Here is a 16,089-nt window from a genome sequence, read left to right as displayed (position 1 = left end):
TCAGATGTGTTCAGATGACAGGAACACCCGCGTGCACGCCCCATGAACGTGACATCATAATTGTTCAAACATGCTTTTTTTAATGTGTTCTCAAGTCTGCCGTTTCCTGGCCTCTCCGGCTTGCCCCCCCCCCGTTTCAACGACGGTGCAATGCTCCCTCAGCTGCCCTCCGCTTTAATGTCTGAGAAGAAATCCTGCTCATACACCGAGCGCCAGGATAGGGACTCAGTTTCTGGCCGAATTATTCTCAGTTTTCGGGGGTTTATCTGAAAGTCAGCGATATTAGCTCGAGTTTAAAACCTTAGTTGTGACATTTGACTCTGAATTTGGAAAACCCAACTGCAAGTAGGCTTGCAGCAACGGCGAGTGAGCCTATAGAGAAATGCGAGAGACTATCAGAGCTACATTAGGTCGTTCAAAAGCCCTTAAGTTTCCAGCTTACAGGGCTGCTCATTACCAGGAATGTATTGTTATTGACACTGGTACCTCTTATCGATACCGGCGATAGAAATAACCACTAAACTGCACCTTCTTTTGACACGGTGTAAAAAAAAATGTTTTACTATTGCTGGTAATTGCCAAATATTTACAGCTTCATATCTATTCAATGGAAGGCTTTCATTTTTGGTGAAAACCAGACAGCATGTTACGTATAACAGCAGCATGCTGAATACTGGACTGGAACACGACGACTTTGAAGCAATGCAGTTGGTTGACACAGGCTCTTAACTTTTTTTTCCCCTGTGGAAAAAAAAACAAAAAATCAGCGTGAGCCCTTTCTGGTAAGACGCGTGACATCTCTTGGCTGATTGTGTCGTCCACTTTTGGAAAATGACTAACGTGTGTTCAAGCAACCTGTGGCAACGACAAGAAGCACCATTGTTACAGATCTTATTGGTTGATTCGGTACTACCCCCCCCCCCACTTCAGCGCCGCTATCTTAAAAGTATCAGTTTCCGGTACCCATTCCCTGCCAGCCAAGCGGGACTCATGCGGACGACCTCCCCTCCCCCCCCTCCCCTCCAACCGGAAATGACACATGCTCGATATACCGACACAATGCGGCCTATGCCGGCAACCGCCTCAACAACGAATCCAAACTGTGAAACAGTCCTGCGGCCTACTTATAAGCTAACGCTTCATGATCGACTCCGCTATCGGTCCTCCGTTGTTCGAGTGCCTCGCTGCTAATCGGGATCAGACACAGTCTTTACCCCCGCCGCGTCTCCCTGTGTCCTCCATTCTCCCATGGCCTCCGCAGCTCTTGCTTCAGCGCATGCAAAAGAGGTCGGTGGCACTGTAGGCAAAGCGTCAAACCACAAACCACAGAGACGCTGACAGCCTCTGCAAAGGGCAACAACACATACGCAGTTCAGTCCCTACAGACAAGGTGATTAGAGTGACGATTATACACCTGGCTGTCTGACTCAACACTCAGGCACACAATGTGTAATGTGTGTGTTTGTGAGACAGGAGGGGGGGGAAAGAGAGTACCAAGGAGAATAACAGTCAGAGAGAAAAATAATAAGGGAGAGAGAGAGACACACGGGGATGAGGGAGGGCACTGAGAATAATCAGTCGCTGCAATGGAAGGAGGAGGTTGCTTTCGGGCTACGGGACCTGTTTATAGCCTTTAGCTGCTGCGGTGCACCTTGCAGTTAATATCAGGTATTAAAAGCTCAAGCAAACATTGAAGGGCATGTGCAAAGCTAATAAATAATGCAAATCCGCTCTAAACGCCTTTCATAAACTGGACAGAGAGCTTAGAGAGGGTGCCGCGAATGACCCCCTTGTTAGCATAAGACTCAGGGGGAGCATCAGCAGAACAAGCATTAAAAGTAGGGATGAGAGTCATTTTGAAGCATTAGCAACATGTGCGCTCCTCAAAAAAGGCGGCTGGTTTCCATGGCTACCTTCCCCAAGCCCCCCTCGGTCCCTAAGCACCCCTCGGTTCAATGACAATCACAATACGGCGAGAACAGGGCAGCGGTAATAAGTGCCTACCTCGATAACCTCAAACGGACAACAGCGGCCTGACATACTTGAGTGATGCTCACTGCGGCGTAAACGCCGCTCTCTCCAAATGCCGCAACAGGCCGCACAACAGGCAGCACAACGCCCCCCCCCCCATTTACCGTCCTGTCATCACAGCGCTGTTAATTGCAGGGGGATGGTCACATTATCGTCACGCCCGCTGAGATGGAGGGAGCCCATGTAGAGCTGAGGACATAAAGGGCCCACCAAATTACAATGTCGACAGGGTGCCGCATGGGAAAAAATAAATGGCTTCTACATGGAACAAAAAAACATCCATCCTTCGCTCAACCCCGCCCAGCCGCCTCACAAGTGCAACTTACCCAAGAATGCCATTGCATCGTCAGATCAACGTCAACCATCTCCGAGCTCGAAAATCTGCACATTGAGCCAACGGATTCTAGTGGACAGTAAGAATTCTTCAGACAGCTCAAAATGAGTTTCAGTCTACCGAGTCACGTGTCTGTCTAGCCGCACGATAAGCCAATTAAGGTGTGCCGTCAGAACCACTTGTACACTGCTCAAAAAAAATAAAGGGAACACATAAGCAATGCAATGTAGCTCCAAGTCAATCACACTTTTGAGATATCAACCTGTCCAGTTAGGAAGCAACACTGATTTGTGAATCAATTTCACCTGTTGGCAAATTGTCTAATTTCCACCTGGTGGAAATTAGACAATTTGCAAGACAACCCCTATAAAAGGAATGGATTTGCAGGTGGAGGCCACACACACTACTGAGCCTCATTTTGAATCGTCTTGAAGAATTTCCACAGAAGTTGGATCAGCCTATGTTCTCGTTTTCCACTTTGATTTTGAGTATGATTCTGAATCCAGACCTTAATGGGCTAATGATTTTGATTTCCATTGATCATTCTTAGATTATTTTGCTCTAAACACATTCCTCTGTGTAATAAATAAAGATTTTCAGCCGAAATATTTCATTCATCGAGGTCTATATTGTGTTTTTAGGTGTTCCCTTTATTTTTTTGAGCAGTGTATATCGTCACATCCTGTGGGCCCTGCTTTCTCGACCAATCCTTACTCACAAATCACAGCCGACAAAGACATGGTTTGGATAGCTCTCTTATTGTCTGATTTCTAATGATGAGAGAACCGAGGACAAACAGCTCAATGGACAGAGACAGCTTCGTTCATCATATTCCCCAGGTCCACCAAGGTGGACTCCATTACCATTTGTTCTGACATTTGTTGTCCTCTGGGGGTCTTTTTTCCCACGGTGTACCATAACACACTTAGCGACAGGAGGAATGTTTCGAGTGAAAAGCTCTTCCCTTTTTCAACAAAATGAGGGGAGGGGAGGCTAATCACTTCCTGTCGCCCATCTTTCCTCCATTTTTTTTTGGTGTTTGGACACGTCTGCCCCAACAGACCCCCCCGCCCACTCCTTCCATCTTTTTTATCATTTTGCACGTTCGAGTCTATGGTGTTTAATTAGGGTTCCCTCATGCAGTGCCCATATCCATATGTACATAAAGTGTCTTCAACCCTGACTTTCCCCGGAGTAAGCCGAAACTTTCCACATCTGAAACTCGTCAAAAACTGTGTGGGCTCTGAAGGTAGCTCCCGTTTCTGTGTCCATCGTACTTCCAGAACCATGAAGGTCTGCACATGCATCGCTAAAAAGCAACGGCTATGCTAGCACAACAAGTGTAACGACCAAGCATGCGTAGACTCGCTAGCCCTTGGCTAACGGGTCGGACCCTTTAGTTCAGTGGTTCTCAACCTTTTTGGGGTCCTGGACCCCCTGCGTATTGTTGATCTACCCTGAGGACCCCTCCACCTGATCTTGGGGGAGGGGGGTTGCAATTTGATAGAAACGGTAGAAACTGCATTTTAAATTGCATTATAGCATTTATTCACTCTTTGGGGCAAAAATAAGAGCTTTCAGTTGTAACTTAGATATAGTTAACAAAACAGAATTCTTATGCAGTAACTTTCAGATATATGTAACAACACAGAATATGTATTCAGTAACTTTCAGATATATGTAACAGCACAGAATATGTATTCAGTAACTTTCAGATATATGTAACAAAACAGAATATGTATTCAGTAACTTTCAGATATATGTAACAACACAGAATATGTATTCAGTAACTTTCAGATATATGTAACAACACAGAATATGTATTCAGTAACTTTCAGATATATGTAACAAAACAGAATATGTATTCAGTAACTTTCAGATATATGTAACAAAACAGAATATGTATTCAGTAACTTTCAGATATATGTAACAAAACAGAATATGTATTCAGTAACTTTCAGATATATGTAACAAAACAGAATATGTATTCAGTAACTTTCAGATATATGTAACAAAACAGAATATGTATTCAGTAACTTTCAGATATATGTAACAACATACAATTATGCAGTAACTTTCAGATATATGTAACAACATACAATTATGCAGTAACTTTTAACAATGCAAACGGGAGCGAGATCTCTTATTGAAATACAATAAATGACACTTGTGAAACAGATGTAATTAGAGAAAAAAGTCCTGTTACCCTTTATAGTTTAGGTAGATAAAGGTCTCAGTCACATTTGAGTAAAATAATCCTATTTCTATAAATGTCATAGGATCTTTTTTTTAAAGATATTTTATTTTCACGGACCCCTTGCAATTACACCACGGACCACTAGGGGTTGAGAAACACTGCTTAGCACAGTCGCCTGTGGTGCCGGGAACCCAGGTTCAATTCCCGGAATTTTCGCTACAATTCAGGGAGCAGCCGGGAATCGAACCTGGGTTCCCCGCACGACGGGCGATTGCGCTAACCAGTCAACTAAAAGGTCCAACCCGTTACCCACGTTAGCCCTTGGCTAACAGCTCGGACCCTTTAGTTGACTGGTTAGCACAGTCGCTCGTGGTGCTGGGGAACCCAGGTTCGATTCCCGGCTGCCCCACTGACTTCTCGCTACAATTCAGGGAGCAGCCGAGAGTCGAACCTGTGTTCCCCGCACCACAAGCCACTGTGCTAACCAGTCAACTAAAGGGTCCGACCCGTTAGCCAAGGGCTAGCGAGTCTACACATCCGCGGTAGTTACACTGTTACACTAGTATGTCACTTTTCATGCAATGGTTTGCATCATAAACAAGCAGCAGCAAACAATGGCGGTAATTGTGTTCTTCATTATGTTTCACTGTTACATGAAGATGAGATTTAAATTGATAGGCTGCCAGAGGAAGGACGAATGAAGAAGATGGAAAACTTCAAAAAGGGGAGAACCGACTGGAGAAATCATAATGATAATAATATAATAAAAGTAACCTTTTTAAGACATTAAGCCCAATAAGAAAATTTACCGTTGCACATAAATTGGTCAAATTAATATTGATAGATCCATCAGAAGCTACAGAGGAAAATATATTCATTTGGACATTAATCAAAGGAACGGGAGAAAAAAAAGAAGACTCCGTCGTCTTTGAAACCTCGTTGCGAATGAATTTCAACAAGTTTTGCCGGGATCAGGAAGAGCTCCTTTCTGCTAATGTGCCATTTAAATGCAAAGAGTCATTGTGGCAGTGCTAGTTAGTTTCTCCTACTCTGGGGCGCAGATCATCAAAGCCACAGCGGTTCAGCAGAAGTCCTGCCTCTCAACCAAAGGCGCTGGCAGAGGAGGAGGGGGGGGGGAGCAAGAAGCCACATATCCATTTGAAGTTCTACTCAGCAAATGAACCTTGCGTTGTAACCCCAGGAGGGGGGAGGTCTCAGGGATGCACATCCTCAGATCTCCCTGTAGGACAACGGTCCTGGACTATACACGCTACATACATACCTCCCAAGTAACTTATACAGAATCGAAGCAAATATGTACAGTTGTGGAGTTAGAAAACAACGAGACAGGAGACGTGAGAGTAGACGTAGTCGAGGTAGTTTTCTAGCTCCAACTTTGCATGTCATACGTTCGACAACGACACGGAACTCTGTGTACCGGAAGCGGAAGTGCATTATCTGACCTCTTAGGTGAATGTCTCTAGTTATATAGATGTGGGTCACCACACAGTACGCAATGTACAAATACACTATGTAAGATTCTTGGGCGTGCGGGTGGCGTAGCGGTCTATTCCGTTGCCTACCAACAGGGGGATCGCGGGTTCGAATCCCCGTGTTACCTCCGGCTTGGTCGGGCGTCACTATAAGCATAATTGGCCGTGTCTCCTGGTCGCTGCACTAGCGCCTCCTCTGGTAGGTCGGGGTGCCTGTTCAGGAAGGGGGGACTGGAGGGGAAACTTGAGGGAATGGTGTGCTCCTCCCACGCGCTACATCCCCCTGGGGAAACTCCTCACTGTCAGGTGAAACGAAGCAGCTGGCGACTCCACGTGTATCAGAAGAGACATGCGGTAGTCCGCAGCGCTGCCCCGGATCGGTAGAAGGGGGTAGAGCACAGACCGGGGCAGCTTGGAAGAGTGGGGCAATCGATACAATGGGGAGAAGAAGGAGGAGGGGAAAGGCCCGAGCCTAGCCCGAATCGAATCAGCATGTGCAGACCTCTAACACGCAGGTATACAGAGCACCCCCTCCTCTTTTTATGGTAATTTAGAGTACACCCACCTCTCAGCCTAAGAGCCGTGGAAGTACACAGTATAGGAAAGTAAACCCACAGCATCATCCTCAGTAATCCATCCACCATCTTAGTAGCAGACCCGTCTCTCGTATCACCACTGCAGCCCAGCAAAGCCCCCATTTTGGGAACTGATGAGGCAATCCCCGCTTTTACGTCTTTTATAGGTCCACGCTCCTTCATAAGGTACTGAAGAAACAGCAGACACAAAAACTGCAGAAACACGAGCGAAGTGGGAAGCTGGGAAACAGAACATGCTCCCTTTTAGCTGCATCGTTTCACGTCATTAGTATTCCACTGGTCTGTGGGTGGAAATCGATAGTATCGAGCTGTTGGTGCCCAATAAACTAAGCTGTTGTCTCAATTGCAGTCTCAACGGCAGCTCTGGAGGAATTTAAAGCTCTTCAACAAAAAAAATGTGTGGGGAAAGAAGCGCAATTACAGCCGCAATTTTACACGCCCGCGTGGTTGTGGAGGGCTGCGCGCGCTATTTCAGTGCGCAGAGTCGCCATTGCCAGCATGTTGGATTAATGTGGTTAATTTCTGGAAAAAATAAAAAATGGCCACGGTTCTTTCGTTTCCCTGATCTACGCTTGATTGATGTGTTGCAGGAAATAAGCTTGTACCTTAAACATGTTCATATAACCCACTACTCAACAACATGTCATGCATATATCAACAACGTGTGATTAGGATAATTGCGTATCCACGAGAGTGACTAAGAAGCGTCTTAACAGGCGTGCTGTAACACACCGGCACTCTTCTTCCTTAATTCTGTATCGACGCAGTAAATCGATGAGATAATCATCAATTTAATCCCAATTCTCCCGTCGACGTGGACGAGTAAACACTCCGACGTTATTCAACAGCAATTATCTCTTGATCAAGTGATGGTTTGAATTTGTCCACCTCATAAGATGGGCACACGCGAGTTTAAATACTTGGGGTCGACTGTCCAAAGTAATGGGGAGTGCAGAAGAGAGGTGAAGAAGAGAGTGCAGGCAGGGTGGAGTGGGTGGAGAAGAGTGTCAGGAGTGATGTGTGACAGAAGGGTACCAGCAAGAGTTAAAGGGAAGGTTTACAAGATGGTTGTGAGACCAGCTATGTTATATGGTTTGGAGACGGTGGCACTGATGAAAAGACAGGAGGTGGAGCTGGAGGTGGTGGAGTTGAAGACGATAAGATTTTCATTGGGGTGATGAAGAAGGACAGGATTAGGAATGATTAGAGGGACAGCTCAGGTTGGATGGTTTGGACACAAAGCAAGAGTGACGGGATGGAGATGGCTTGGACATGTGTGGAGGAGAGATGCTGGGTATATTGGGAGAAGGATGCTGAATATGGAGCTGCCAGGGAAGAGGAGAAGAGGAAGGCCAAAGAGGAGGTTTATGGATGCGGTGAAGGAGGACATGAAGGTGGCTGGTGTGACAGAGGAAGATGCAGAGGACAGGAAGAGATGGAAATGGATGATCTGCTGTGGTGACCCCTAACGGGAGCAGCTGAAAGTAGTAGAAGTAGTAGTAGTAGTAGTAGTAGTAGTAGTAGTAGTAGTAGTAATGAGGTCATGCATGGGAAATCTCCATCTACTGCCCAATGGACTTAGACTGCCTTTTAATTTTTTTTTCCAATGCCATATATAAAGACTAAAGAGATCTTAGCGTACTATATGTCCTTCCCTGGGGAAGGTGACCTGTTCTAAAGGATGAGGAGAAGATGAAAAGCCCCCTGCTGTGGTTTTCTGTGCAGCCGGACCCCCGAGGAATACCGGCAAGAGCAATCAGCGGTGACCCATAATGCACACTGCCAATCCCATGGAGTTTATTAACGTACCCAATCTGTCCACAGAGAGGCGTACGCAGAACAGCGGAACAGATGCTTGGTAGCAGCCAGTGATTTAGGAAGTCCAGGACATCTGCAGACCCTTCTTCCTCCACACCTTCCTACAAATCCGCCGGCAACGCCAAGCAGTTTGCACTTCGACCGTTTCCCTGAATCGCCTCGTAAATGTCTGCCTTGCACAATTTTCCCAAGAACAACAGGCTTATCTACATCAACATGCATGTAAATTGTCTGCAAAGACATTTTGGGCGGCACCACCCCCACCCTCTATCCCCATTGTCATATTCCGTGATAAATATGTATAGATGGAAAAGCGGCAAGTGACTGAATAGAGGAAAACAAAAGGGTCAGCAGTGGCATGATTGGAATGGCGTCCATAGTAATGAGGCTGCATGGCTAAGCACAACAACGCTGCTAGCCCCGGCTGCAAATCTGCTGCTCCATAAACTCTATTGGTAGAGTATGGTGGAACATGGCAACCAAACAAGGACCAGCCTGATTAGTGGTGAACATGACCAAATTTAAGTGTGTGGGGGGGGGGGGCACTAACATTTCTCAGACAGAGCCTTCTGCACTTTAGCTGCCTTAATGTTCAAATTTCTATGGCCTTTTAATAATAATAATAATAATAATAATAATAATAATGGATTAGGGGTGACATGGTGGCGCAGTGGTTAGCGCGGTCGCCTCACAGCAAGAAGGTCCTGGGTTCGAGCCCCGGGGTAGTCCAACCTTGGGAGTAGTCCCGAGTCGTCCTCTGTGTGGAGTTTGCATGTTCTCCCCGTGTCTGCGAGGGTTTCTTCCGGGTGCTCCGGTTTCCTCCCACAGTCCAAAGACATGTAGGTCAGGTGACTCGGCCGTGCTAAATTATCCCTAGGTGGGAATGTGTGTTTGTCGGCCCTGTGATGGACCGGCGGCCTGTCCAGGGTGTCTCCCCGCCTGCCGCCCAGTGACTGCTGGGATAGAGTCCAGCATCCCCGCGACCCTGAGAGCAGGATAAGCGGTTTGGGTAATGGAATGGAACGGAATAATGGAGCACATTTACATAGGGCATTATATAGACACCCAAAGTCGTTCACACAGTGAAGGGGGGGAAACTCACTTCAACCACCACCGATGTGTAGCACCACCTGCGTGTTGCACGGCAGCCATTTTGCACCAGAACACTCGTGACACATCAGCTTGAGGTGGAGAGGGAGGAATCATTGAGCCAATTACACTGGGGGAAGACTAGGTGGCCGGATGGAGGCAGCCCAGTTGGGAATTTTGCCAGGACACTGGGGACCCCCTACTCTTTGCGATAAGTGCCATGGGATCTTTAAGACCTCAGTTTAACGTCACATGCGAAGGACAGCATCTCCTATAGCACATTGTCCCCGTCACTGCTCTGGGGCATTGAGATTCGTTTGATTAGGACCAGAGGGAAGACTGCCCCCTACTGGCCCACCAACAACACTTCCAGCAACAACCCAGTTTCCCCAGGAGGTCTCCCATCCAAGTACTAGCCAAGCCCATACCTGCTTAGCTTCTGTCATGCAGCAGAATCGAGGCACATGTTGGTATGGCTGCCGGCTTTTGGACCGGGTCTGAATGTGGAGCGGTCAGAAAGGCCCGGCCCTATGACCTCAGGCTGTGCTCCAGCTCTCAGAACCTTGCTGCACCTAGGGCACTTCACCAAGCTGTAAACTTGGCTAAACCCAATCAATATCTCCATTAACCTGTTGGTCTCACTGTCTGTTTGCATTTTTGTCTCACACTTGATAACTTTCTTCACTTTCTTCTCTTCGCCAACACCTAACATTTCCACTGCTTCATCTTAAGACGGATGAGGAGCGACGAATAGAATTTGGAATTTGACTTAACTGGCTAATCTATCACGTTTTATTTGAGCAAATCTTGTATTTATTAATATTAAACGAAAGAAAAAATAATAAATTGCTCTGAATTCCATCCATCCATTATCCAAGCTGCTTATCCTGCTCTCAGGGACGTGGTGATGCTGGAGCCTATCCCAGCAGTCATTGGGCAGCAGGTGGGGAGACACCCTGGACAGGCCGCCAGACCATCACAGAGCCCACACAAACACACACATTCACACCTAGTGACAATTTAGTATGGCCGATTCACCTGACCTACATGTCTTTGGACTGTGGGAGCAAACCAGAGCACTCGGAGGAAACCCAAACAGACACGGGGAGAACACGCAAACTCCATACAGAGGACGACCCGGGACGACCCCCAAGGTTGGACTACCTTGGGGCTCGAACCCAGAACCTTCTTGCAGACTGGCCACCAATTATTAATTTCTTTATAGAAAATAATTATTATATCAGTGTCAGCTGTTTGTAATCAAATTCATGATGACAGTCTTCCAGAAAAGTACTGGGATTGTTATCTGGTCTGCTTGCAGGCCTGAATGTGATACTTCATATTGGAGACGTACCTTTTAGAAGGTCAGGGGGCGAGTGTGGCCAGTTGTAGGTTCTGATCAGCTGCCAGTCGAAGTCATCCTTCTGGCCCTGCCGGTACTCACACAGGCTGGTGTCGGAGTCCTCATCAAAGGTACAGCCACCTACACAAGAGGCCAGAAAAGAGTCAGGGAGAGTTGAAGTCGACGCTGGAGGAAAAAAAAGTATCCCCAAAAAAAATCTATAGCTATTAGCAGATTTCTCTCCTAAGTTATACGGTACCTGGAGAAAACTGACGGAAGGAAGGTATTGTCAGACAACCCTAAGCAGACAAACACCAGAGAACGACTGCTCGGGATCAAAGTGATGTCATCACCCGCCGCTGTAACTGACTTGACACGTCAAATCTCTGGGAAACCTCGCAGCTAAAAAGCTGAATTATATATAATGACCGGAGCCATGCTGACATCTCTGGCTTCGGCTGCACTCTATCCCATTCCATCGGAATCTAAAGTCATTTGGTTCAATTAGCCCGGCAGTGTGGAAATACCACAACAGCCCCAGGTTACTCAGGTAGCCAGAAATAATGGGTATGAGTCCCAGGCTCGCGCTGTGAGCTTAAGGACAATAGACGAGGACAATCAGCCCGTCAAAGTGACCGAGCTCTGTCTGGCCCCCGGATGTGCAGCCGCTGTGCCGTCCTGCCCATCAGCACACATCATCACACAGTTTACAGGCTTTTAAAGCTACCTAGACCCCGGGGGGTTGTCAACCGTGACTAAAACAGAGGTGCACTTACGAGAGCATAAAGATGAGCAGTCTGAGTTAGGGAGAAATGTGTGGTTACACGGCAATCACTTGTAGCGCTTGTGAAAAATAATTCATCCATAAAGTAATAATGTGTCACCTAGCTGTGGGTGGAAGGTGTGCCGTGGGTTCTTTGTTAAATCCAATCCCAGACAACCTACATAAGAATGTGAGCAGCAACTCTCTCTGGCAGGTCTGTATATTGTAGCGAATTTGGGGGGGACAACGCAACCACAGGAACTGCCGCGGCCGGGACGCGAACCCGTATCGCCCGCACCGCAAGAGACATCGCTAACCGCTCGACTAAAGGGTCAGACCCGCTAGCCAGCGGCCAGCGTGTCTTCTTATTCATGCGCGTTACAGTATGATCAGAGAACTGAATAAAGGATTTGGGCCGTCTCAGGTGAGAGATGACTAAACGTAGCGATGTCTTTGGTCGTGGCTCCAAAACGGTGGTCCTACGTCGCACTGTGAGACGGGTTCGAAGGCGGACGTCATTACGGTCTTGCGACCGAGGATAACCTGGGGGACAAAAGTCCGACACATCTCGCAATGTGACCGCTGCTACGACCTACGTCTACTAACCAACCAATAGAAATGCAGCAGGAAATGACGCACGCATCAACGCGACGCGGAATCTTTGCTGGCGCTGAACACAAACAAACAGACTGTTAGCAGCAAAACGAGCTGCGGCGACTGTTGAAGGGACTGGATTCCTGCTCGGCGTCATGATCAGGAATCGGGATCACTTGATTTGTCATTTCACTTCATGCACAGACCGGTCGCCTCCTCTTTACGTGTCTATGGACACGCTTCTGCAAGTCACTTATACGTGTTCATTTACACGTATCTCACAGATGCCGCTAGGGGCGCCCTGTAGCCTACTAGGTCTGTTATGACCATGGTCATGACGCAATAGAATGTCAAAAATATTGAACAAAGATGGCGGAGCGATGCGAAGCGAAGCGAATGTTCCAGACCGCCCTCGGGGTTATCGCAACTTCCGGTCTTCGTGGGCTAGCAGTTAGCTTAGCCTGCCCCGCTCTCCCAGCCGTCAAACGAAGACAAAACTTCGACGCAGACGCGGACAAAGACTGCATGGACGGTAGTGGGCGAATTCGCGCCGCCATCTTCCCACACCGGAAGTTGCTCTACCGGCGGCGTAGATTGATTACGCGCGCTGATGCAGCCAGCGCGCACTCTGATGACGTTTATATGGACTCGCGTCGCAGGCTGCAAATCCGGAGGCGCTATCGTCGTGCAGTCTACATACAACAAACTTGATGTCGTACCCAAGTGTATTAGAGCCATATCGCACAGTGCGGCTTGCAATAAACTCACAGGATTGCTAAAATCTCACAGCCTGTAGGAGACTTAAGGCTCCTCAGCTCGGGGGGTGGGGGGGTGATTTGTACCCCAGTGCACCAAGCTACAGCAAAAAGACCCACAGCCAAAGTCCGCGATGGTGTAGCGGTCTTTGTGTCGATGCAGTTGCCCACTGGGGACCGAGGTTCGCGCCCCGGTGTCGTCAGATCCGGCTACGGCCGGACTCGATGAAGCAGCAGTAATTGGCAACGCTGTCTTCGGGAGGGGGGGGGGGCGGAGTCGGCTTGTGTTCGTCACAGGAATGCGTCTCTGTGTGTGTCGGAAAAAGCGGTGGTTCGGCCTGGAGTCGCCTTGTCACGGAAGTGGGGAGTCGGTCTCCTTCCAGACTGCCGGCCGGAGAGATGCGGTTGGCGAACGCAATGCAGTACGAGGGTGGGTGTTTGAATGAAAATAGGGATCGATCGGCCGCTAAATTGGGAGAAAAATCAGAAATAAATTTAGAAAAAAACAATTTTTTTTAAAAAAGACCCACAGCCAAAGACTGCCACTGGAATAACTGGGAGACATGCAGGGGAGGCGTTAATTTATAAGACACATCGCGCGCGGTCCCTCCCCACGCGCTGCTCTGGCCTCGGACCAGAGGACACGCACAGCGGCCTCCGTTCCGACTGCAACCGCCAAAGCTCGTCGCGGTCCCAGGACCGCGTCGCTGCGTGATCACATTAAGGCCTGGCAGCTGCGCCGCCGCTGCGCTGACAGGCTGCTCGGACGCCACGCCAGGACCGACTTAAAAAGTACCCTGCCCGGGACGCGCCCGTCCCCCCCCCCCCCCTCCACCCAGCTGCCGCTTTCGAATGTGTTGTTTAGAGGCTCCATCTGTTTTCTTTATTAACGCAGATTAATTTTTAAGTAAATAAAAAAGACGAAGAGAAAAAGGGCAAAAAAAAGAAGACATGTAGTACACAATCCCTCTGAAACAAAAGCGTTTTGGGGGTGTCTGGGTAGTGCAACGGTCTATCCCGGTCTATTCGCCGGTTCGAATCCCCGTGTTACATCCGGCTCGGTCGGGCGTCCCTACAGACACAATTGGCCGTATCTGCGGGTGGGAAGCCGGATGTGGGTATGCGTCCTGGTCGCTGCACTAGCGCCTCCTCTGGTCGGTCGGGGTGCCTGTTGGGGGGGGATAGCGTGCACCTCCCACGCGCTACGTCCCCCTGGTGAAACTCCTCACTGCCAGGTGAAAAGAAGCGGCTGGCGACTCCACGTCTATGGGAGGAGGCACGTGGTAGTCTGCAGCCCTCCCCCGGGTCGGCAGAGGGGGAGGAAGAGCAACCGGTGTAGTGATATAACGCCATGTATATCCACTGGAACTACACTAGGTGTTATGTCCTACCCGGACTGTTATTATGGTTACACCACTACCATGTATGGTTATTACGTCTGCCTACTGAGCCACGATTAAACCTGAGTTCTATAACCTAGTGTGGTCATTGATCCTCGACCAATACTACCCCAAGTATTACTTCAACCGGGACGCCTTGGAAGAGCGAGGTAATTAGCCAAACACAATTGGGGAGAAAGGGAGAGGGGGGGGGAGCAAAAAATAAAAGCACCCCCCCCCCGACATCAGCTCATTTTTTGCGTTGCCGCTTTTCCCGTTCCTGCTGACAAACAAATACCGCCAACCCCCCCTCCCCCCCCCCCACATCCTCGGTGCCCACGCCATGCCTCCTCCTCTTCTTCCGTGCCCGAGGCGGGGCTGCGTGTTTCCGGGTGTGTAAGCAGAACGGGGTGGTGGTGGTGTTTAATTGCCTCCTGTCTGACGGCGAGCTGTTGTTGCGTGCCGTGCCCAGAGAGAGGTGCGCGGCGGAGCCGGAGCGGGGCCGGAGCGGGGCCGGCGGTGGTGAGGGCCTTCTGTGTGTGTGTGGAGGGCCCTTGAGTTCGGAGAAGAAATGTCACCATCAGACACGTTCCACTGATTCCCCTCATTAAGGCTCATCCCTTCCCATGCTCCTTTGCTTTCAGCGGACACGCATTCCTCTCAGCGGCCAAATGAGCTTCTGCGGCGGTGGGAGGGTGAGGCCCGTGTAATTAGAAGAGCCACATTCGTGCAGCGACTTCTAAGGTCGGCGTGTGCATGAGAGCGGCTTGGTGCATGCTTATTGCTTACTTATAAATGAAGCAGACTGTAATGAACCTGCCGGTGCTGCACAGACGGAGGCGGCAATGCCTGGGAACATGAATTGTTCGTATTCGTCGTGACGGAAAACATTTCCGACACGGGGACGGCGATTGTTTCCCGGAAAGCGTTTGAACAGCGAGCGGAACTGGCACGAGCCTTTTGAGCTCTGAAGGGTGGTGCAGGGTCCGCTACAGACCTCAAGCACCGTGCTGCCATCCATCCATCCATCTACCAGAACCGCTTGTCCTGCTCTCAGGGTCGCGGGGATGCTGGATTCTATCCCAGCAGTCATGGGCGACAGGTGGGGGGGGGGGCACCCTGGAAAGGCCGCCAGGCCATCACACAAGACCACCTGACCTACAGGTCTTTGGACTGTGGGAGGAAACCGGAGCCCCCACAGGAAACCCACGCAGACGCGGGGAGAACATGCAAACTCCACACAGAGGACGACCCCGGACGACCCCCAAGGTTGGACTACCCCGGACCTTCTTGCTGTGAGGCGACCGCGCTAACCGCTGCGCCACCGTGCCGCCATGTGAAGCTAAAATAACAGCTACAGATAAAGGCTGCTACTGGACGTGGGGGCCCGAAAATGGATCCAGAAGTATTGGTTTAGTTAGCAGGTCAGCATGGACGACATATTAATAAATTGGTGTAAGAGACGTATCACTCTTTGGGGCATCCAGGTGGCGTGGGGACACGGGGATCGCCGGTTGGAATCCCCGTGTTACCTCCGGCTTGGTCGGGCGTCCCTACAGACACAATTGGCCGTGTCTGCGGGTGGGAAGCCGGATGTGGGTAGGTGTCTTGGTCGCTGCACTAGCGCCTCCTCTGGTCAGTCGGGGCGCCTTTTTCGGGGAGGGGGGGACTGGGGGGAATAGCGTGATCCTCCCACGT

At 49.3% G+C, this 16,089-nt stretch overlaps 1 protein-coding gene across 1 annotated transcript in view; it reads right to left on the bottom strand.

The window, feature by feature from the left end:
• The window catches only part of LOC130128316 (receptor-type tyrosine-protein phosphatase U-like), a 149,944-nt gene extending 136,949 nt beyond the window's left edge, over nucleotides 1–12,995 (bottom strand). The window contains 3 exon segments of the mRNA XM_056297953.1: nucleotides 10,913–11,041; nucleotides 11,345–11,494; nucleotides 12,977–12,995. Coding sequence (XP_056153928.1) covers nucleotides 10,913–11,041; nucleotides 11,345–11,494; nucleotides 12,977–12,995 — 298 coding nt within the window.
• Between the last annotated feature and the right edge of the window lie 3,094 nt (nucleotides 12,996–16,089).

Source organism: Lampris incognitus, chromosome 18, assembly GCF_029633865.1.
Source record: "Lampris incognitus isolate fLamInc1 chromosome 18, fLamInc1.hap2, whole genome shotgun sequence".
Taxonomy (NCBI): domain Eukaryota; kingdom Metazoa; phylum Chordata; class Actinopteri; order Lampriformes; family Lampridae; genus Lampris; species Lampris incognitus.
The sequence above is the reverse complement of the archived record's forward strand: the minus strand, read 5'-3'. Positions and strand labels throughout refer to the sequence as shown.